The sequence below is a fragment of the Pecten maximus genome, chromosome 18 (genome assembly GCF_902652985.1).
Source record: "Pecten maximus chromosome 18, xPecMax1.1, whole genome shotgun sequence".
NCBI classification, from domain to species: domain Eukaryota; kingdom Metazoa; phylum Mollusca; class Bivalvia; order Pectinida; family Pectinidae; genus Pecten; species Pecten maximus.
In genome coordinates, this window is record NC_047032.1 from 31898975 (window position 1) to 31921844 (window position 22870).

General features: G+C 38.7%; 1 protein-coding gene across 1 annotated transcript in view; it reads right to left on the reverse strand.

Moving 5' to 3' along the window:
- The window catches only part of LOC117316368, a 229230-nt gene that overhangs the window by 141340 nt on the left and 65020 nt on the right, over positions 1–22870 (reverse strand). The window contains exons 31-44 of the mRNA XM_033870909.1: positions 20836–20895; positions 16226–16439; positions 15508–15638; positions 15131–15199; positions 11608–11821; positions 10893–11023; positions 10517–10585; positions 6991–7204; positions 6273–6403; positions 5897–5965; positions 3809–4022; positions 2219–2343; positions 879–1007; positions 476–499 (exon numbers count right to left, since the gene is read on the reverse strand). Of these exons, the coding sequence (XP_033726800.1) occupies positions 476–499; positions 879–1007; positions 2219–2343; positions 3809–4022; positions 5897–5965; positions 6273–6403; positions 6991–7204; positions 10517–10585; positions 10893–11023; positions 11608–11821; positions 15131–15199; positions 15508–15638; positions 16226–16439; positions 20836–20895 (1794 nt within the window). The remainder of the gene's footprint in view (positions 1–475; positions 500–878; positions 1008–2218; positions 2344–3808; positions 4023–5896; positions 5966–6272; positions 6404–6990; positions 7205–10516; positions 10586–10892; positions 11024–11607; positions 11822–15130; positions 15200–15507; positions 15639–16225; positions 16440–20835; positions 20896–22870) is intronic.

Consider the following 22870-nt stretch of genomic DNA (forward strand, 5'->3'; position numbering starts at 1 on the left):
GATTTACAAGTGTTCTCGGGGTCCGACCTTTGGGTAGTTCTATTCTGCCCAGGTCATAGGAATGCGTCTTTTCCCTTGTATCTTTAATGCATATGCAGACAGTAGGATTTAAAGTTTCTGCGATCTACAATTATAGTCCCGATTAAACTTTACCATAAAACTTTTAACAGAAAGATAGCAGATACATTCCTGTCAAATTCAAGATTGTTTTAATATACACGAGCAGATACAATTTTACAATTAAATACAAAAGTAACAATTGATATCTTTCTGACAACGTTATCGTTATAGATGGCCGGGGTCCGATTCCCCAATATGTAGTCAGGCGCTGCACTGAAAACTCATTAGCGTTACACCTAATTTAATATGACCATGGTTCGAATCCCCGGTTTTCTCTCCAACAGTTGCACCTCAGAGACACTTTGCTATTGCTGAACATAAATTATATAGTTTAATTGTTAAAATGTATACTTACCAGATATTTCATTCATCCCAAAGTCTGAAAAAAAAAATTAATACATTCGCATGACGGATGGCACAGTTGTAACCTACTGGTCTAAACATGGGTCTGTTCCGTGGACAGAGATATCTTAAACCAAGTGTTAGAGTTTGGCCAGTCAGCACGAGGCTTGCTGAGTACTGGCCATCCTAACTCTTACACGAGGATTGAGATATATTTGTTCGCGAATCGGATCCATGTTTAATTATTTTTATCACATACTTGCAAGCATATGTAAGTTTTTTAATGAAATTTTCATCGCGCCATCTGCAATGCTCCTTAAAATGTACGTCAAAATTGATGACGTCATCATTTATGACATGGCTATTGAACGTAAAATAATTCATTCTTTCCAGCCTAATTGTAGTCCATAACTTACAATCTGTGTTGTTACAATACATTTCGTCAAATCCGTCCTGGCAGTCACGATGGCCATCGCACAGATTCTGCAGGCCGACACAGGATCCATTCGGACACAGTGTTTCACTGGTGTCGCAAACGAGAGGTGCTGCAATTGCAAAGCAAGTACGTCCATTCTTAAAGAGTTGATTATGAGTATAAGTCTTATATCGTTGTACTGGTATGAACCATACAAAGACATTATATAGATACGGGTCAGAGTTATTTTTAATCACGGGAATGCAAACTTGACTCTCTGTGTGACCCTCTACGATATAATAGTTTTACCATGTAATAAGGGTTACGATATAACAATGGGTTGAATATTGTAAGGGGATCAAGTAAGGGGTACAAGAAAATAGAGGCTTGAGGTAATAGGGTAGAAGATGATAAGAAGAACGAGATTGATATGGGTTCAAGATAACAAGGGTACCAGATAAAAAGGGAACGAGATAATAGGCGTAAGATATATCAAATAGAAGTATGGGATAACAAGGCTACAATATTAAAAGGTGTACAAAATCATAACGGATACAGGATACAGAATGGGTAGGAGCTAACAAGGCTTACACAATCATAGGGTTACTAGGTAATAGGGTTAGGAGTGTATAGGGTCACGCGATAAAAGGTGCACGAGCTAAAAGGTGCACGAGATAATAGGGCGACAGATAAGAGGGTATGATATAATTAGGTTACGATATTAAATAGGGGCGAATGGTACGAAATTAAGAGGGCTACGAGTTAATAGGGAAAAGTGTTACGAGATAACATGTATACACAATTATTGGGTAACGAGAAAATAGGTTTACGGTATAATAGGGCAACAAGATAATAGGGTTACGTGATAACATGTATACACAATTATTGGGTAACGAGAAAATAGGTTTACGGTATAATAGGGCAACAAGATAATAGGGTTACGTGATAACATGTATACACAGTTATTGGGTAACGAGACAATAGGTTTACGGTATAATAGGGCAACAAGATAAAAGGGTTACGAGATTATAGGTTTACGAGATTAAACGCATACACAATTATTGGGTGACGAAATAATATAGGTACAAGATTATAAGGTATACGATAAAAGGGGAACGAAATAATAGGGGTACGAAATGATAGCTTAGACAATCATAGGAATACGAGATGATAGGGGTATGAGATAATAGGGTTTCGAGATAATAGGGATACCAGATAATATGCATACACAATTATAGGGTTAGGATAAAATGGGGTATTTTCTATGATTACACTTCAGGGTTTAACAGGTAAGGTGTTGTCCCTGTATTTTCCATTGCAGTAATTGACATTAAAACTCACGTGGATCGACTTCTTCGTATATTGCCGAAAACCCTCTGTAAGTTATTGATCCATCAGAGGTGAATTTCAGAAACATGTAGCGGCCTGTTGATAGTAATTCTGGTCCAAGGGAACTTCCACTCATACTGAGGATGAAACATTACAAATGACAACTTAAAGGAATACTGCAACGAGATCATCATTATTACAAGATATTCAAGAGGGATGTTGGCGCCCGCCATTGAAGGATCTTTAATTTTTCTATGTATCATCTACTCAACAAGGGGAACACACATATAGAATCTAAGAGAGATGTTAAAGGAGAATCAGAAATAGTAAAGTTCAACTTCAACTAACAGGCATTTTGGTTTTTGGAACAGACTCAAAATTAAATGGGCACAACTTCGGATTAAGGGAAACCGATATAATTATGAAGTTTGAGACAAGGGAAGATATAATAGATGCTTAATGAGAATTAGAAATCGTTATACTAAATTTCACCTGTCAGCGATTTTGTTTTCTGGATCAGTTTCAAAATTCAAAACAGATCGTGGACTGGTCAGCAATGGCCTCATCATATGACAAGGATGCAAAATATGCATCATACATATCTACTGTACCTCCATATAAGCTAGGTTAACTGAAATGATAATACCGGTAAAGGTCTCGTTTTAGGTCTGATTTGTTTTATGTCAATCCTACATAACTCCCCTACCTAGAACCCGGGTCATAGTCAGAGATCCACTTCGTCCTTGACCCTTGGACAAATGTCATTACATTGACCCAGTGACTTTGATTATTGGAAGGGGATCTCTTATTTAATTCCGACCAGTTCTGCTTCATAATGTCTTAAAATGTTAATCCATGATAACATACAAAATGTCCTTTGCTTCTGACCCAGTAACCTTGACCACTGACATCATGACCTTAACTTTGGCAGTTGATCATGACTTTTGTCCCATAACTTGTGAGGTGCAACGCACAGTTTTTGTATTTGATACGGATTTCACTTTTATTTCCGTTCATTCCATCTTTAGAAACATGCGCAGAAAGGCTTAGTAATGAAATGTGGAAAAAACACAGTTTTGCATTTAATTTCGCCTACTATAGGAGACGAAGATATTTGCACGGAATGAATGCCGAATTCACCCCACAACAAGTATATCTGCGTGAATACGGACAGACGTCGACGGAAGGACCATTGACTACGGGCGCAGGACGATTTAAATAACCTACCATCTGATGATGATGAGCTAATTAATGACCAAATACCAATAGAACACGTTGCAAAAGAAGGCGTTGCAATTTTGCACAAACGTTACCGCGAAAGCCTTCTTGGGTCAACATCCCTTAAAGGGGATTTATCAATGTCGTAGTAGGTAAACTTTGTCGAAGGAAGGAAAGATATTGTATTAGTCAATGTTTATGTGGATACGAATATAAGACATTAAACACAGTATGTTCAGTACAAGTTTCCATCGTTTAATGTTTAATGATGTATATCATTTGATTTTTCTTAATTTCAGACTTAATGTATTTACACACTAGGTGTCCCTGTACAAACATACATAACATTAGTTTTATACGTGATTGGGGTAATTGTAAGCCTACCTTGCAATTTCGGGAGAATACTCGTTCATGCCATCATAGATATACAGGTAATCACAGCAACTTTCTGTGTAGAAGGTCTCAAATCTCAGGCTAACGGCAAATCCAGAATTGACTTCAACACGCCAGTAACAGTGGGCATTATTAGGATATTCGAACGGATGAAAGGGACTCGTTATTATCCCGGAAGGACCTTTCCGATCCCGCTCTCCACAATCTGTAATAATGTCAATGTAGCTTTAAAGACTTCAAATCATCACGACCGGACTACCCGATTCCAGTCTTCAAAGGCTGTAAAACATTACTGTTTGATTACAGATCATATATCATCCTAATAGACCTTTTCTGATTCCGAAGAGTCAAACAAACAAAACGGCAAATAGACAGACAAGGAGTAACAACGGAAAGGAAGGAGCGAAACATTAAAGGTCAGAGGACAACAGTGAGGACGGAGGGACAAAACGCCGGACGGGTGGGGGGGGGGGGGGGGGGGGGGGGCTATAGACGGACTGACAAACATACGGGCAAAGAGTAATCTTAACAGGATGAAGAGACACACAGAGGGACAAGGATAAAACGACAGGTATAATGTCGTTCACACACGCCTACCGTGCGTGCTCTCGCCAGGCGCGCTGGTACTGTGCAGTTGCTGCCATGCGCACCGGCGATGATCAACCAAGCCTTCCTACGGCGCAACAGCAATACAATTGCTCCCCGCACTGTAATCTTGTGCACCAGCGTTGTATGGCGCAACAACCCGCTACCTCACGATTAATGGGCACTTATTCAGCGACCATCAATCGCTACATGAGAGACTTCTAAGCTACCGGGGTTTGAAACCTGTCAGTTTCAGTCAGAATCACGCCCACTTTTCAGCGGCATATTCTCCCCCGATTACATTTTGTAGCTGGCTATTTATGTGCCAGGACATGACGGTGATATAAACTGACAGACAAAGGAGAATACATCAGACAGGCCGAAGAGACAAACAAGCGGAGAAAGAGGAAACAACAGACATGACGGAGACATAAGAAGACTGACAAAGATGAAGCAACAGATATGACGGAGGAACAAAAAGATGGACAAGGATGAAACAACAGACAAGACGGGGAGACAAACAGACGAATACAAATCAAAGACAGCATGGGAAGACAATGGGAGACGTACTAGGAGGTAATAACAGACAGGACGAAGAGGCAAATGAACGGAAAAGGAGAAAACATGAGATAGGATGGAGAGACGAATAGAGGAACAAGGAGAAAACATGAGACAGGCTGGAGAGACGAAAAGACGGACAAGGAGAAAACATGAGACAGGCTGGAGAGACGAAAAGACGAACAAGGAGAAAACATGAGATAGGATGGAGAGACGAATAGACGAACAAGGAGAAAACATGAGATAGGATGGAGAGACGAAAAGACGAACAAGGAGAAAACATGAGACAGGCTGGAGAGACGAAAAGACGAACAAGGAGAAAACATGAGACAGGCTGGAGAGACGAAAAGACGAACAAGGAGAAAACATGAGATAAGACGGTGATACAAACTGGCAGACAAATAGGAAACATCAGACAGGATAAAAAACAAATAGACTAACAAGGAGGAAAAAGAGACAGCATGGAAAGACAAAAAGACGGAGAGGGACGAAACAGAAAGGACAGAACGACAGACGGACAAGGAGGAAACAACAGAAAGGACGAAACGACAGACGAAGAAGGAGGAAACAGCCGAAAGGACGAAACGACAGATGGACAAGGAGGAAACAACAGAAAGGAGGAAGAGGCAATCAGACGAACAACAAAGAAACATTAGACGGGACGAAGAGATGAATAGACGAACAAGAATAAAATAACAGACAAAACGAAGAGAGAAACCGACAAGGGGGAAACAACAGATAAGAGGAAGAGACAAACAGACGGACAACAAGGAAATATCAGATGATCAAAAGATCATTACATGGTCGTCAATATTAGTGACAAAACGTTTAATCCAAATAAACGAACATATTCCGGTTCGGAGTTGATCATTAATTGATGATAAAAACAACAAAGGAATATTTACATTATCTATCATATGACAAAATAATAATTACCCGTGCTTGGACTATGTGTAGTAGTCCAAGGAATTGTTGTAATTGGTCGTGACGTCGAAGAGGGTAAAGCTAAAAATAGAACAGGTTTACAATTCTTTGAAATGACATATGAAATTGAAATGTAGATTTCATTTCAGAATTGAACATATTACTATAAACAAAACTTATCAGGAAAACTGACGTGTTAAAAAGGTAATTAAATCTCTTTACTAAACTTAAATAAACCATTTCACTGTTATTTGAGAATCAGAAATATCTTCTTAGGAAAAAAGCATTAAGTAGTGTTATTGTGTTGCTTGGTTTAAAAAGACCAAAATAATATTGATTTGACTGCATGAACTTTTTTATGACTAATGAGGCTTTTGACTAAACTTACAAGTATTTCGATGGAATTGTGAATATAAAAGTGAAAAACCCGAACGAGGTACTGATCCATCCGAGGTGAATTTCAGGAGCATGTATCGATCTGATGAGAACACGTCTCGCGGCAGGATAGTTCCATTTAATCTGAGAAGAAAGAAGTTTTTAAAATAAAGTCAGTTATATATAAATATAAAGAAAGAACTATTGCCAGGTTGGCTGCATGGTAGGTACTCCTACTCCGCTAATGATTGAGATTCCTTCTCTGTCTAGTAAAACGGACAAAATACCAAGTTTTAGTCTGGAATCTTTGCGGAATGGACATAAAATAACAAAAACAGTTGAATCGAGGAAAATACGAAAGTGTACAACCTAATAGTAAGATGATTACATCACAGTAAAACAGTTGATCAGAATATATCAATGTTACCCTGGTACTATACTTACTGTAATATACCTCTCGTCTAGATATATTCTCTCTTTAGATCGCTTGAGCGTAAGTCTAGTACATTTGAGGTCCCCTGTTAGATCTCTTATGAAGACAGTGATTTAAACTATTGATTTTTCCCACTGATTTCACATTTCAGTTGGTAGTTTTCTATATAAACACGTTGGCCGGAATATTCACATCTAAATAGATAATGTTGTGACTAAAATAACCCCAAAACATGTTTCTGGTTTTATAGACTGTTCGATACCATCAGTACATTTACATATTATAGTAGAACACTTACTTTCTAAGCAACGGATCATACTCGTTCATGCCATCATATATAGCAAGGACATCATATTTCCTTTCCGTGTCGAAGGTCTGGAATTTCACACCAATGATGTAACCGTTGTCAACCTCAATTAGCCAGTAACAGCGGGCGTTATTAGGATAATAGCTAGGGTAATTTGGACTCGTTATTATTCCGGAAGAGCCATTCCGATACCGATCTCCACAATCTGTAATAACATCAATGTTATATTAAAGATTATAAATCGTCCCTATAGGACTTTTCCGATCCTTTTGACAAGACTTCAGTATGTTTCAGGCTGTTAAAGCCATCATAGGATCTTCCGAATAAACCCCCCCCTTTTCTACCTAACGTTCCAGATCGCACTTTCAACAAGACCTGGTGTAGCTCGTATATGAATTGTTATTGTTTTTGCAAATTGGATAAATAAGATTATTTTCTTGACGAATTCAATTTGTGTTAATTAGCCTAAATTCACATTATTTATTCATAGCTGAAAAATCTCTGAAATCCTCAAAACCCAAATATGTCGAAGTCAAAACATATATTATAGATTTATTAATTTGACCCCGGGAGGGAATAGTCTCGCGAAACAGGGACATTAGTGTCAAATATCAGTACACTAGTACAATAAGATAAGGTGTTATGCCTTTCAAAATTTGAACCAAAAAGTTAAGTTTTTGTCCAAATCCAAAGTCCAAAAGCAGCATAATCGCCGAGTCTGGGGACAAACAAGGTGCCAGGAGGGAATAATATATGTAACTAGGTCTCACAAAGAGGACAGTTAATGCCTCTAGGTATCACGAGGGGACAAATATTTCTTAAGGTGTTATGAGTGGACATGGTATGTTATTGGTGTCACGAATGGACAAATTTATTTTTCTAGGTGTCATGACCGAATAATTCATGTCTTAAGGTGTTACCAGGTGACAGTTTGTCTCTAGATGTGACAAGAGAGCAAAGCAAACTTGTAGGTATCATGAAAGAACAATTTTATCATGGTGTCAGGAAGAAGCAAAGTATATCTCTAGGAGTAACGAGGGGACAAATGACAATTTCAGATGTCACAATGGGGCACATAAACAAATAGACTAACATAGAGGAAACATCAGACAAGACATAAAAAGACAAAAAGACTAACAAGAATGAAACATCAGACAGCACAAACAAGAGGCCCATGGGCCTTAACGGTCACCTGAGATTTGAAATATTTCAATTAATTTAATTGACCATTTTTGGCCCCACCCATCAGCCCCTAGGGGTCAGTCAGGGCCAACATGTGCATGCCATCAAACTGTCATTCCATGCTGATAATGTTAGCCAAGTTAGAATGAATTCCAATCGAAATCAAACAAATAAGAGTCAAAAATGTGATTTCCCTATATAAACTATAGTAAATTTTACCCCCTCCCCAGGGGCAAACTTGAGACCCCAGGGTCATGACATTCACAATTTTTATCTTAAGACCCTTCCATCTATGAAGAGTATTTGATTGCATCATATCTGAGATTAGAGAAGAAGATTTTTGGAATTTCAATCAATTTGACCCTTTTTAGCCCCGCCCATTAGACCCTGGGGGTCAGTCAGGGCCAACATATGCATGCCATCAAACTGTCATCCAATGCTGATAATGTTAACCAAGTTAGAATGAATTCCAATCGAAATCAAACAAATTAGAGTCAAAAATGTAATTTCCTTATATAAACTATTGTAAATTTTACCCCCTCCCCCGGGGCAAACGTGAGACCCCTGGGTCTTGAAATTCACAATTTTGGTAAAGTACCTTAAGACTCTTCCAACTATGAAGAGTATTTGATTGCATCATATCTGAGAGTAGAGAAGATTTTTGAAATTTCAATCAATTTGACCCTTTTTAGCCCCGCCCATTAGACCCTGGGGGTCAGTCAGGGCCAACATGTGCATGCCATCAATCTGTCATCCAATGCTGATAATGTTAACCAAGTTAGAATGAATTCAAATCGAAATCAAACAAATTAGAGTCAAAAATGTGATTTCCCTATATAAACTATAGTAAAGTTTACCCCCTCCCCCGGGGCAAACGTGAGACCCCAGGGTCATGAAATTCACAATTTTGGTAAAGTACCTTAAGACTCTTCCAACTATGAAGAGTATTTGATTGCATCATATCTGAGAGTAGAGAAGAAGATTTTTGAAATTTCAATCAATTTGACCCTTTTTAGCCCCACCCATTAGACCCTGGGGGTCAGTCAGGGCCAACATGTGCATGCCATCAATCTGTCATCCAATGCTGATAATGTTAACCAAGTTAGAATGAATTCAAATCGAAATCAAACAAATTAGAGTCAAAAATGTGATTTCCCTATATAAACTATAGTAAAGTTTACCCCCTCCCCAGGGGCAAACATGAGACCCCCTAGGTCATGAAATTCACAATTTTAGTAAAACACCTTAAGACCCTTCCATCTATGAAGAGTGATTGATTCCACCATATCTGAGAGTAGAGAAGAAGATTTTTGAAGTCTTAGTCAATTTGACCCATTTTAGCACCGCCCCTCGGGCCCCTGGGGGGTGGGGACAATATAATTCACAATTTTGGTTGACCTTTAGTCATAGAAGCTTCCAGCAAAATTTCTTTGAATATGGTTTAGGGGTTTTGGAGAAGAAGTCGAAAATGTAAATTGTTTACGGACGGACGACGCACGACGCACGACGACGGACAAAAAGACAAATAGACTAACATGGAGGAAACATCAGACAGGACAAAAAGACAAATAGACTAACATGGAGGTAACATCAGACAGGTCAAAAAAGACAATTTGACTAACATGGAAGAAACATCAGACAGGACCAAAACGACAAATAGACTAACAGGAATGAAAAATCAGACAGGACAAAAAAGACAAATAGACTAACAGGAATGAAACATCAGACAGGACAAAAAAGACAAATAGACTAACATGGAGGAAACATCAGACAGCACAAAAAAGACAAATAGACTAACAAGGAGGAAACATCAGACAGGACAAAAAAGACAAATAGACTAACAACGAGGAAAAAGAGATAGCATGGAAAGACAAAAAAACGGAGAGGGACGAAACAGAAAGGACAACGACAGACGGACAAGGAGGAAACAACAGAAAGGACGAAACGACAGACGAAGATGGAGGAAACAGCCGAAAGGACGAAACGACAGACGGACAAGGAGGAAACAACAGAAAGGAGGAAGAGGCAATCAGACGAACAACAAAGAAACATTAGACGGGACGAAGAGATGAATAGACGAACAAGAATAAAATAACAGACAAAACGAAGAGAGAAACCGACAAGGAGGAAACAACGGATAAGAGGAAGAGACAAACAGACGGACAACAAGGAAATATCAGATGATCAAAAGATCATTACATGGTCGTCAATATTAGTGACACAACGTTTAATCCAAATAAACGAACATATTCCGGTTCGGAGTTGATCATTAATTGATGATAAAAACAACAAAGGAATATTTACATTATCTATCATATGACAAAATAATAATTACCCGTGCTTGGACTATGTGTAGTAGTCCAAGGAATTGTTGTATTTGGTCGTGACGTCGAAGAGGGTAAAGCTAAAAATAGAACAGTTTTACAATTCTTTGAAATGACATATGAAATTGAAATGTAGATTTCATTTCAGAATTGAACATATTACTATAAACAAAACTTATCAGGAAAACTGACGTGTTAAAAAGGTAATTAAATCTCTTTACCAAACTTAAATAAACCATTTCACTGTTATTTGAGAATCAGAAATATCTTCTTAGGAAAAAAGCATTAAGTAGTGTTATTGTGTTGTTTGGTTTAAAAAGACCAAAATAATATTGATTTGACTGCATGAACGTTTTTATGACTAATGAGGCTTTTGACTAAACTTACAAGTATTTCGATGGAATTGTGAATATGAAAGTGAAAAACCCGAACGAGTTACTGATCCATTAGAGGTGAATTTCAGGAACATGTATCGATCTGATGAGAACACGTCTCGCGGCAGGATAGTTCCATTTAATCTGAGAAGAAAGAAATTTTATAAAATCGATTATATCTTAATAAAAAGAAAGAATTGTTGCCAGGTTGGCCGCATGGTAGGTACTCCCACTCGGCTAATGATTCAGATTCCCTCTCTGTCTAAATAAAACGGACAAAATACCAAGATTTAGTCTGGAATCATTGCGGAATGGACATAAAATCACAAAAACAGTTGAATCGAGGAAATTACGAAAGTGTACAACCTAATAGTAAGATGATTACATCACAGTAAAACAGTTGATCAGAATATAGCAATGTAACCCTGGTACTATACTTACTGTAATATACCTCTCGTCTAGATATATTCTCTCTTTAGATCGCGTGAGCGTAAGTCTAGTAAACTTGAGGTCCCCTGTTAGATCTCTTGTGAAGACAGTGATTTAAACTATTGATTTTTCCCACTGATTTCACATTTCAGTTGGTAGTATTCTATATAAACACGTTGGCCGGAATATTCACATCTAAATAGATAATGTTGTGACTAAAATAACCCCAAAACATGTTTCTGGTTTTATAGACTGTTCGATACCATCAGTACATTTACATATTATAGTAGAACACTTACTTTCTAAGCAACGGATCATACTCGTTCATGCCATCATATATAGCAAGGACATCAAAGGTACTTTCTGTGTTGAAGGTCTGGAATTTCACACCAATGATGTAACCGGGGCCAACCTCAATTAGCCAGTAACAGCGGGCGTCATTAGGATAATAGCTAGGGTAATTGGGACTCGTTATTATTCCGGAAGGGCCTTTCCGATGCCGATCTCCACAATCTGTAATAACATCAATGTTATATCAAAGATTATAAATCGTCCCTATAGGACTATTCCGATCCTTTTGACAAGACTTCATTATGTTACAGGCTGTTAATGCCATCATAGGATCTTCCGAATAAACCCCCCTTTTCTACCTAACGTTCCAGATCGCACTTTCAACGAGACCTGGTGTAGCTCGTATATGAATTGTTATTGTTTTTGCAAATTGGATAAATAAGATTATTTTCTTGACGAATTCAATTTGTGTTAATTAGCCTAAATTCACATTATTCATTCATAGCTGAAAAATCTCTGAAATCCTCAAAACACAAAATATGTCGAAGCCAAAACATATTATAGATTTATTAATTTGACCCCAGGAGGGAAGTCTCGCCAAACAGGGACATTAGTGTCAAATATCAGTACACTAGTACAATAAGATAAGGTGTTATGCCTTTCAAAATTTGAACCAAAAAGTTAAGTTTTTGTCCAAATCCAAAGTCCAAAAGCAGCATAATCGCCGAGTCTGGGGACAAACAAGGTGCCAGGAGGGAATAATATATGTAACTAGGTCTCACAAAGAGGACAGTTAATGCCTCTAGGTATCACGAGGGGACAAATATTTCTTAAGGTGTTATGAGTGGACATGGTATGTTATTGGTGTCACGAATGGACAAATTTATTTTTCTAGGTGTCATGACCGAATAATTCATGTCTTAAGGTGTTACCAGGTGACAGTTTGTCTCTAGATGTGACAAGAGAGCAAAGCAAACTTGTAGGTATCATGAAAGAACAATTTTATCATGGTGTCAGGAAGAAGCAAAGTATATCTCTAGGAGTAACGAGGGGACAAATGACAATTTCAGATGTCACAATGGGGCACAAAAACAAATAGACTAACATAGAGGAAACATCAGACAAGACAAAACAAGACAAAAAGACTAACAAGAATGAAACATCAGACAGCACAAACAAGAGGCCCATGGGCCTTAACGGTCACCTGAGATTTGAAATATTTCAATTAATTTAATTGACCCTTTTAGGCCCCACCCATCAGCCCCTAGGGGTCAGTCAGGGCCAACATGTGCATGCCATCAAACTGTCATTCCATGCTGATAATGTTAGCCTAGAATGAATTCCAATCGAAATCAAACAAATAAGAGTCAAAAATGTGATTTCCCTATATAAACTATAGTAAATTTTACCCCCTCCCCAGGGTCAAACTTGAGACCCCCGGGTCATGAAATTCACAATTTTGGTAAAGTACCTTAGGACCCTTCCATCTATGAAGAGTATTTGATTGCATCATATCTGAGAGTAGAGAAGAAGATTTTTGGAATTTCAATCAATTTGACCCTTTTTAGCCCCGCTCATTAGACCCTGGGGGTCAGTCAGGGCCAACATTTAAATGCCATCAAACTGTCATCTAATGCTGATAATGTTAACCAAGTTAGAATGAATTCCAATCGAAATCAAACAAATTAGAGTCAAAAATGTGATTTCCCTATATAAACTATAGTAAAGTTTACCCCCTCCCCCGGGGCAAACGTGATACCCCTGGGTCTTGAAATTCACAATTTTGGTAAAGTACCTTGAGACTCTTCCATTTTTGAAGAGTATTTGATTCCATCATATCTGAGAGTAGATAAGAAGATTTTTGAAATTTCAATCAATTTGACCCTTTTTAGCCCCGCCCATTAGCCCCTGGGGGTCAGTCAGGGCCAACATGTGCATGCTATCAATCTGTCATCCAATGCTGATAATGTTAACCAAGTTAGAATGAATTCCAATCGAAATCAAACTAATTAGAGTCAAAAATGTGATTTCCCTATATAAACTATAGTAAAGTTTACCCCCTCCCCAGGGGCAAACATGAGACCCCCTGGGTCATGAAATTCGCAATTTTGGTAAAACACCTTAAGACCCTTCCATCTATGAAGAGTGTTTGATTCCACCATATCTGAGAGTAGAGAAGCAGATTTTTGAAGTCTTAGTCAATTTGACCCATTTTAGCACCGCCCCTCGGGCCCCTGGGGGTGGGGACAATATAATTCACAATTTTGGTTGACCTTTAGCCATGGAAGCTTCCAGCCAAATTTCATTGTATTTGGTTTAGGGGTTTTGGAGAAGAAGTCGAAAATGTAAATTACTTACGGACGGACGACGCACGACGCACGACGACGGACAAAAGGGGATTAGGAAAGGTCACTTGAGACTTGTCTCAGGTGACATAAAAAGACAAATAGACTAACATGGAGGAAACATCAGACAGCACAAAAAAGACAAATAAACTAACATGTAGGTAACATCAGACAGGACAAAAAAGACAAATAGACTAACATGGAAGAAACATCAGACAGAACAAAAACGACAAATAGACTAACAGGAATGAAACATCAGACAGGACCAAAAAGACAAATAGACTAACAAGGAGGAAACATCAGACAGGACAAAAAAGACAAATAGACTAACAAGGAGGTAACATTAGACACCACAAAAAAAGACAAATAGACTAACATGGAAGAAACATCAGACAGGACAAAAACGACAAATAGACTAACATGGAGGAAACATCAGACAGGACAAAAAAGACAAATAGACTAACAAGGAGGAAACATCAGACAGGACAAACAAGACAAATAGACTAACAGGAATGAAACATCAGACAGGACAAAAAAGACAAATAGACTAACAGGAATGAAACATCAGACAGGACAAAAAAGACAAATAGACTAACAGGAATGAAACATCAGACAGGACAAAAAAGACAAATAGACTAACATGGAGGAAACATCAGACAGGACAAAAAGACAAATAGACTAACAAGGAGGAAACATCAGACAGGACAAAAAAGACGTATAGACTAACAAGGAGGAAACATCAGACAGGGCAAAAATGACAAATAGACTAACAAGGAGGAAACATCAGACAGGACAAAAAAGACAAATAGACTAACAAGGAGGAAACATCAGACAGGACGGTGATAACTGGCGGACAATGAGAATAAATGAGACAAGCAGGAGAGTCAAATAGACTAACAAGGAGGAAACAAGAGACAACATGGAAGAACAAAACGACGGACAAGGAGGAAACAACCAACAAAAGGAAGAGACAGACGATCAAGGAGGAAATAACAGACAAGAGGAAGAGAGGGACAGCAAGGAAATATCAGATGATCAAAATATTATTACATCGTCGTCAATATTAGTGACAAAACGTTTAATCCAAATAAACGAACATATTCCGGTTCGGAGTTGATCATTAATTGATGATAAAACACCAAAGGAATATTTACATTATCTATTATATGAAAAAAATAATAATTACCCGTGCTTGGGCTATGTGTAGTAGTCCAAGGAATTGTTGTAATTGGTCGTGACGTCGAAGAGGGTAAAGCTAAAAATAGAACAGTTTTACAATTCTTTGAAATGACATATGAAATGGAAATGTAGATTTCATTTCAGAATTGAACATATTACTATAAACAAAACTTATCAGGAAAACTGACGTGTTAAAAAGGTAATTAAATCTCTTTACTAAACTTAAATAAACCACTTCACTGTTATTTGAGAATCAGAAATATCTTCTTAGGAAAAAAGCATTAAGTAGTGTTATTGTGTTGCTTGGTTTAAAAAGACCAAAATAATATTGATTTGACTGCATGAACTTTTTTTATGACTAATGAGGCTTTTGACTAAACTTACAAGTATTTCGATGGAATTGTGAATATAAAAGTGAAAAACCCGAACGAGGCATTGATACATCCGAGGTGAATTTCAGGAACATGTATCGATCTGATGAGAATACGTCTCGCGGCAGGATGGTTCCATTTAATCTGAGAAAAAAGAAGTTTTTTTTTAAAAATCAGTTATATATAAATATAAAGAAAGAAATATTGCCAGGTTGGCTGCATGGTAGGTACTCCTACTCCGCTAATGATTTAGATTCCTTCTCTGTCTAGTAAAACGGACAAAATACCAAGTTTTAGTCTGGAATCTTTGCGGAATGGACATAAAATAACAAAAACAGTTGAATCGAGGAAAATACGAAAGTGTACAACCTAATAGTAAGATGATTACATCACAGTAAAACAGTTGATCAGAATATATCAATGTTACCCTGGTACTATACTTACTGTAATATACCTCTCTTCTAGATATATTCTCTCTTTAGATCGCTTGAGCGTAAGTCTAGTACATTTGAGGTCCCCTGTTAGATCTCTTGTGAAGACAGTGATTTAAAATATTGATTTTTCCCACTGATTTCACATTTCAGTTGGTAGCATTCTATATAAACACGTTGGCCGGAATATTCACATCTAAATAGATAATGTTGTGACTAAAATAACCCCAAAACATGTTTCTGGTTTTATAGACTGTTCGATACCATCAGTACATTTACATATTATAGTAGAACACTTACTTTCTAAGCAACGGATCATACTCGTTCATGCCATCATATATAGCAAGGACATCAAAGGTACTTTCCGTGTCGAAGGTCTGGAATTTCACACCAATGATGTAACCGGGGCCAACCTCAATTAGCCAGTAACAGCGGGCGTCATTAGGATAATAGCTAGGGTAATTGGGACTCGTTATTATTCCGGAAGGGCCTTTCCGATACCGATCTCCACAATCTGTAATAACATCAATGTTATATCAAAGATTATAAATCGTCCCTATAGGACTATTCCGATCCTTTTGACAAGACCTCATTATATTACAGGCTGTTAATGTCCACATAGGATCTTCCGAATAAACCCCCCCTTTTCTACAAAACGTTCCAGATCGCATTTTCAACAAGACCTGCTGTAGCTCGTATATAAATTGTTCCTTGTTTTTATTTTGCGAATTGGATAAATAAGATTATTTTCTTGACGGATTCAATTATGTTAATTAGCCTAAATTCACACAATACATTCATAGCTGAAAAATCTCTGAATTCCTCAAAACACAAAATATGTCGAAGCCAAAACATATTATAGATTTATTGATTTGACCCCGGGAGTGAATAGTCTCGCCGAACAGAGACATTAGTGTCAAATATCAGTACCCTAGTATAATAGGGTAAGGTGTTATGCCTTCAAAATTTTGAAGCAAAAAGGAAAAGTTTGTGTCCAAGTCCAAAGTAATAAAGAAGGGTTTTCCCCTTAAACTGTTTTTTTTAGTTTAACTCCGTGAGGGAATAATATAACCTTAATACCAAATGATAGTATGCTTCTTAACACAGTCATAAGAGACCGATTTATATATCTTTTAGTCACGGGCGGACAAGCTGTCTGTAGGAAACACGAGGGGACAAGCTGTCTCTAGGAAACACCAGGAGACAAACTGTCTCTAGGAATCACGAGGGGACAAGCTGTATCTAGAAAACACGGGGAACAAGCTGTCTCTAGGTAACACAAGGGGACAAGCTCTCACTAGGAAACACGAGGGGACAAACTGTCTCTAGGAAACACGAGGGAACAAGCTGTCTCTAAGAATACACAAGAGAACAAACTGTCTCTAGGAAACACGAGAGGACAAGCTGTCTTTAGGTAACACGGGGGAAAAGCTGTCTCTAGGAAACACGAGGGGACAAGCTGTCTCTAGGAAACACGAGGGGACAAGCTGTCTCTAGGAAACACGAGGGGACAAGCTGTCTCTAGGAAACACGAGGGGACAAGCTGTCTCTTGGAAACACGAGGGGGCAAGCTGTCTCTAGGAAACACAAGGGGACAGGTTGTCTCAAGGAAACAAGAGGGAACAAGCTGTCTCTAAGAATACACAAGAGAACAAGCTGTCACTAGGAAACACGAGGGGACCAAGCTGTCTCTAGGAAACACGAGGGAACAAGCTGTCTCTAAGAATACACAAGAGAACAAGCTTTCTCTGGGAAACACGAGAGGACAAGCTGTCTTTAGGTAACACGGGGGAAAAGCTGTCTCTAGGAAACACGGGGGACAAGCTGTCTCTAGGAAACACGAGGGGACCAAGCTGTCTCTAAGAATACACAAGAGAACAAGCTGTCTCTAAGAATACACAAGAGAACAAGCTGTCTCTAAGAATACACAAGAGAACAAGCTTTCTCTGGGAAACACGAGAGGACAAGCTGTCTTTAGGTAACACGGGGGAAAAGCTGTCTCTAGGAAACACGAGGGGACAAGCTGTCTCTAGGAAACACGGGGGGACAAGCTGTCTCTAGGAAACACGAGGGGACCAAGCTGTCTCTAGGAAACACGGGGGAAAAGCTGTCTCTAGGAAACACGGGGGGACAAGCTGTCTTTAGGTAACACGGGGGAAAAGCTGTCTCTAGGAAACACGAGGGGACAAGCTGTCTCTAGGAAACACGGGGGGACAAGCTGTCTCTAGGAAACACGAGGGGACCAAGCTGTCTCTAGGAAACACGAGGGAACAAGCTGTCTCTAAGAATACACAAGAGAACAAGCTGTCTCTAGGAAACACGAGGGGACAAGCTGTCTCTAGGAAACACGAGGGAACAAGCTGTCTCTAAGAATACACAAGAGAACAAGCTTTCTCTAGGAAACACGAGGGGACAAGCTGTCTCTAGGAAACACGGGGGAAAAGCTGTCTCTAGGAAACACGGGGGGACAAGCTGTCTCTAGGAAACACGAGGGGACCAAGCTGTCTCTAAGAATACACAAGAGAACAAGCTTTCTCTGGGAAACACGAGAGGACAAGCTGTCTTTAGGTAACACGGGGAAAAGCTGTCTCTAGGAAACACGGGGGGACAAGCTGTCTCTAGGAAACACGAGGGGACAAGCTGTCTCTAGGAAACACGAGGGGACAAGCTGTCTCTAGGAAACACGAGGGGACAAGCTGTCTCTAGGAAACACGAGGGGACAAGCTGTCTCTTGGAAACACGAGGGGGCAAGCTGTCTCTAGGAAACACAAGGGGACAGGTTGTCTCAAGGAAACAAGAGGGAACAAGCTGTCTCTAGGTTACACGAGGGGACAAGCTGTCTCTAGGAAACACGAGGGGGCAAGCTGTCTCTAGGAAGCACAAGGGGACAGGTTGTCTCAAGGAAACAAGAGGGAACAAGCTGTCTCTAGGTTACACGAGGGGACAAGCTGTCTCTAGGTAATACAAGGGGACAAGCTGTCTCTAGGTTACACCAGGGGACAAGCTGTCTCTAGGAAACACCAGGGGACAAGCTGTCTCTAGGTAACACGAGGGGGCAAGCTGTCTCTAGGAAACACAAGGGGACAGGTTGTCTCAAGGAAACAAGAGGGAACAAGCTGTCTCTAGGAAACACGAGGGGACAAGCTGTCTCTAGGAAACACCAGGGGGCAAGCTGTCTCTAGGAAACACAAGGGGACCGGTTGTCTCAAGGAAACAAGAGGGAACAAGCTGTCTCTAGGTTACACGAGGGGACAAGCTGTCTCTAGGTAATACAAGGGGACAAGCTGTCTCTAGGAAACACGAGGGGACAAGCTGTCTCTAGGAAACACGAGGGGACAAGCTGTCTCTAGGAAACACAAGGGGACAGGTTGTCTCAAGGAAACAAGAGGGAACAAGCTGTCTCTAGGTTACACGAGGGGACAAGCTGTCTCTAGGAAACACGAGGGGACAAGCTGTCTCTAGGAAACACCAGGGGACAAGCTGTCTCTATGTAACATGAGGGGATAAGCTGTCTCTAGGAACCACGAAGGGCCAAGATGTCTCTAGGAATCACGGGAGGGGGCCAAGCTGTCTCTCGGAAACAGGAGGGGACAAGCTGTCTCTAGGAAATATGAGGGGGCAAGCTGTCTATAGGAATCATGGGAGGGGGGGACCAAGCTGTCTCTAGGAAACACGAGGGACAAGATGTATCTAGGAACCACGAGGGGACAAGCTGTCTCTAGGAAACACGAGGGGACCAGCTATCTCTAGGAAACATGAGGGGACAAGCTATATCTATGTAACACGAGGGGACAAGCTGTCACTCTGTAACACGAGGGGACAAGCTGTCTGTAGGAAACACGGGAGGTGGACCAAGCTGTCTCTAGGAAACATGAGAGAACAAGTTGTCTCTAGGATTCAAATGGGGACAGGCTGTCTCTAGGTAATACAAGGGGACAAGCTGTAATCTCTAGGAAACACGTGGGGACAAGTTGTATCTAGGAAACACGAGGGGACAGTTAGGCCTTTAGATGTCACATGGAAACAATTAAGACTAAAAGGTGTCACGTGTCACGATAAAACAGTTGATGTATTTAGTGTCACGTGTCACGATTGAACAGTTGATGTCTTTAGGTGTCACTTGTCAGGATATACAAGTTGATGTATTTATGTGTCACGTGTCAGGCTATACCAGTTGGTGTCTTTAGGTGTCACGTGTCACGATATAACAGTTGATGTCTTTAGGTGTCACGTGTCACGATATAACAGTTGATGTCTTTAGGTGTCACGTGTCTCGAAAGAACAGTTGATGTCTTTTGGTGTCACGTGTCACGATAGAACAGTTGATGTCTTTAAGTGTCACGTGTCACGATAGAACAATTGATGTCTTCACATGTAGGTGTCACGTGTCACGATAGAACAGTTGATGTATTTTGTGTCACGTGTCACGCTAGAACAGTTGATGTCTTTAGGTGTCACGTGTCACGATAGAACAGTTGATGTATTTAGTGTCACGTGTCACAATAGAACAGTTGGTGTCTTTAGGAGTCACGAGGGGGCATTTGTTTGTTTAGGTTTCGTGTGTGGATAATGTAACATTTTGACGTTTCGCTATAGATGTATAATTGATGTTAGCATGTTTGTGGTGGAGAATGCTCCAGACCATTATTACATAAATCAAAGAACCTGTTATCGAAATATCAACAACTAAATACTTGGCACAGGACGTTAAAAGCCTGTATAAGATGGCTGACTTAATCGAGTGTTACATATTCAAGTGCAAATCTAAACACTGATTTTATGCAATATATTCAAACCATGACACCGAAACGTTGCTTAAAGTTACAATGGTGATATGATTCTGAATGAAATGATTTAACGATCGGACAGCATTCCTGCCTTTAACAAAAGATATAACATTAAGTGCTTACCGTCTTGCGATGCAGGAGTTGTGGTATATGGCTTCTTCGTCGTAGTCAGATAAGGAACAACTGCAAGAAAATAATTTACCAAATACTATTAGCGACTTGAGCTAGTTCGCAAAAAAAGACAGATCAGATTGTATGTCAAACATTACATTAAAATACTTATTATTACAATTGCCATCACATATTGTCCTAATTATATTGTACCATGGTTTATGAACTATACCAGTACACTGTATCGTTGTTTATTAACTTTACCAGTACACTGTATCGTTGATTATTAACTTTACCAGGACACTGTATCGTTGTTTATGAACTTTACCAGTACACGGTATCGTTGTATATTAACTTTACCTATGCATTGTATCGCTGTTTATTAACTTTACCACTACATTGTATCGTTGTTTATTAACTTTACCACTACATTGTATTGTTGTTTGTTAACTTTACCAGTACACTGTATCGTTGTTTATTAATTTTACCACTACATTGTATTGTTGTTTGTTAACTTTACCAGTACACTGTATCGTTGTTTATTAATTTTACCACTACATTGTATTGTTGTTTGTTAACTTTACCAGTACACTGTATCGTTGTTTATGAACTTTACCAGTACATTTTATCGTTGTTTATGAACTTTACCAGTACACTGTATCGTTGTTTATGAACTTTACCAGTACACTGTATCGCTGTTTATTAACTTTACCAGGACATTGTATCGTTGTATATTAACTTTACCAGTACATTTTATCGTTGTTTATTAACTTTACCACTACATTTTATCGTTGTTTATGAACTTTACCAGTACACGGTATCGTTGTTTATTAACTTTACCAGTACACTGTATCGTTGTTTATTAACTTTACCAGTACATTGTATCGTTGTTTATTAACTTTACCACCACACTGTATCGTTGTTTATTAACTTTACCACTACATTGTATCGTTGTTTATTAACTTTACCAGTACACTGTATCGTTGTTTATTAACTTTACTACTACACTGTATCGTTGTATATTAACTTTACCAGTACACTGTATCGTTGTTTATTAACTTTACCAGTACACTGTATCGTTGTTTATTAACTTTACCACCACATTTTATCGTTGTTTATTAACTTTACCAGTACATTATATCGTTGTTTATTAACTTTACCAGTACATTGTATCGTTGTTTATGAACTTTACCTATGCATTGTATCGTTGTTTATTAACTTTACCAGGACACTGTATCGTTGTTTATACACTTTACCACCACATTGTATCGTTGTTTATTAACTTTACCACCACATTTTATCGTTGTTTATGAACTTTACCAGTACACTGTATCGTTGTTTATCAACTTTACCAGTACACTGTATCGTTGTTTATTAACTTTACCAGTACACTGTATCGTTGTTTATTAACTTTACCAGTACACTGTATCGTTGTTTATTAACTTTACCAGTACATTTTATCGTTGTTTATTAACTTTACAACTACATTGTATCGTTGTTTAACTTTACCACTACACTGTATCGTTGTTTATTAACTTTACCACTACATTATATCGTTGTTTAACTTTACCACTACACTGTATCGTTGTTTATTAACTTTACCACTACATTTTATCGTTGTTTATTAACTTTACCACTACACTGTATCGTTGTTTATTAACTTTACCAGTACACTGTATCGTTGTTTATTAACTTTACCACTACACTGTATCGTTGTTTAACTTTACCACTACATTGTATCGTTGTTTATTAACTTTACCACCACACTGTATCGTTGTTTATTAACTTTACCAGTACATTATATCGTTGTTTATTAACTTTACCACTACATTGTATCGTTGTTTATTAACTTTACCACCACACTGTATCGTTGTTTATTAACTTTACCAGTACACTGTATCGTTGTTTATTAACTTTACCACTACACTGTATCGTTGTTTATTAACTTTACCACTACATTTTATCGTTGTTTATTAACTTTACCACTACATTTTATCGTTGTTTATTAACTTTACCACTACACTGTATCGTTGTTTATTAACTTTAC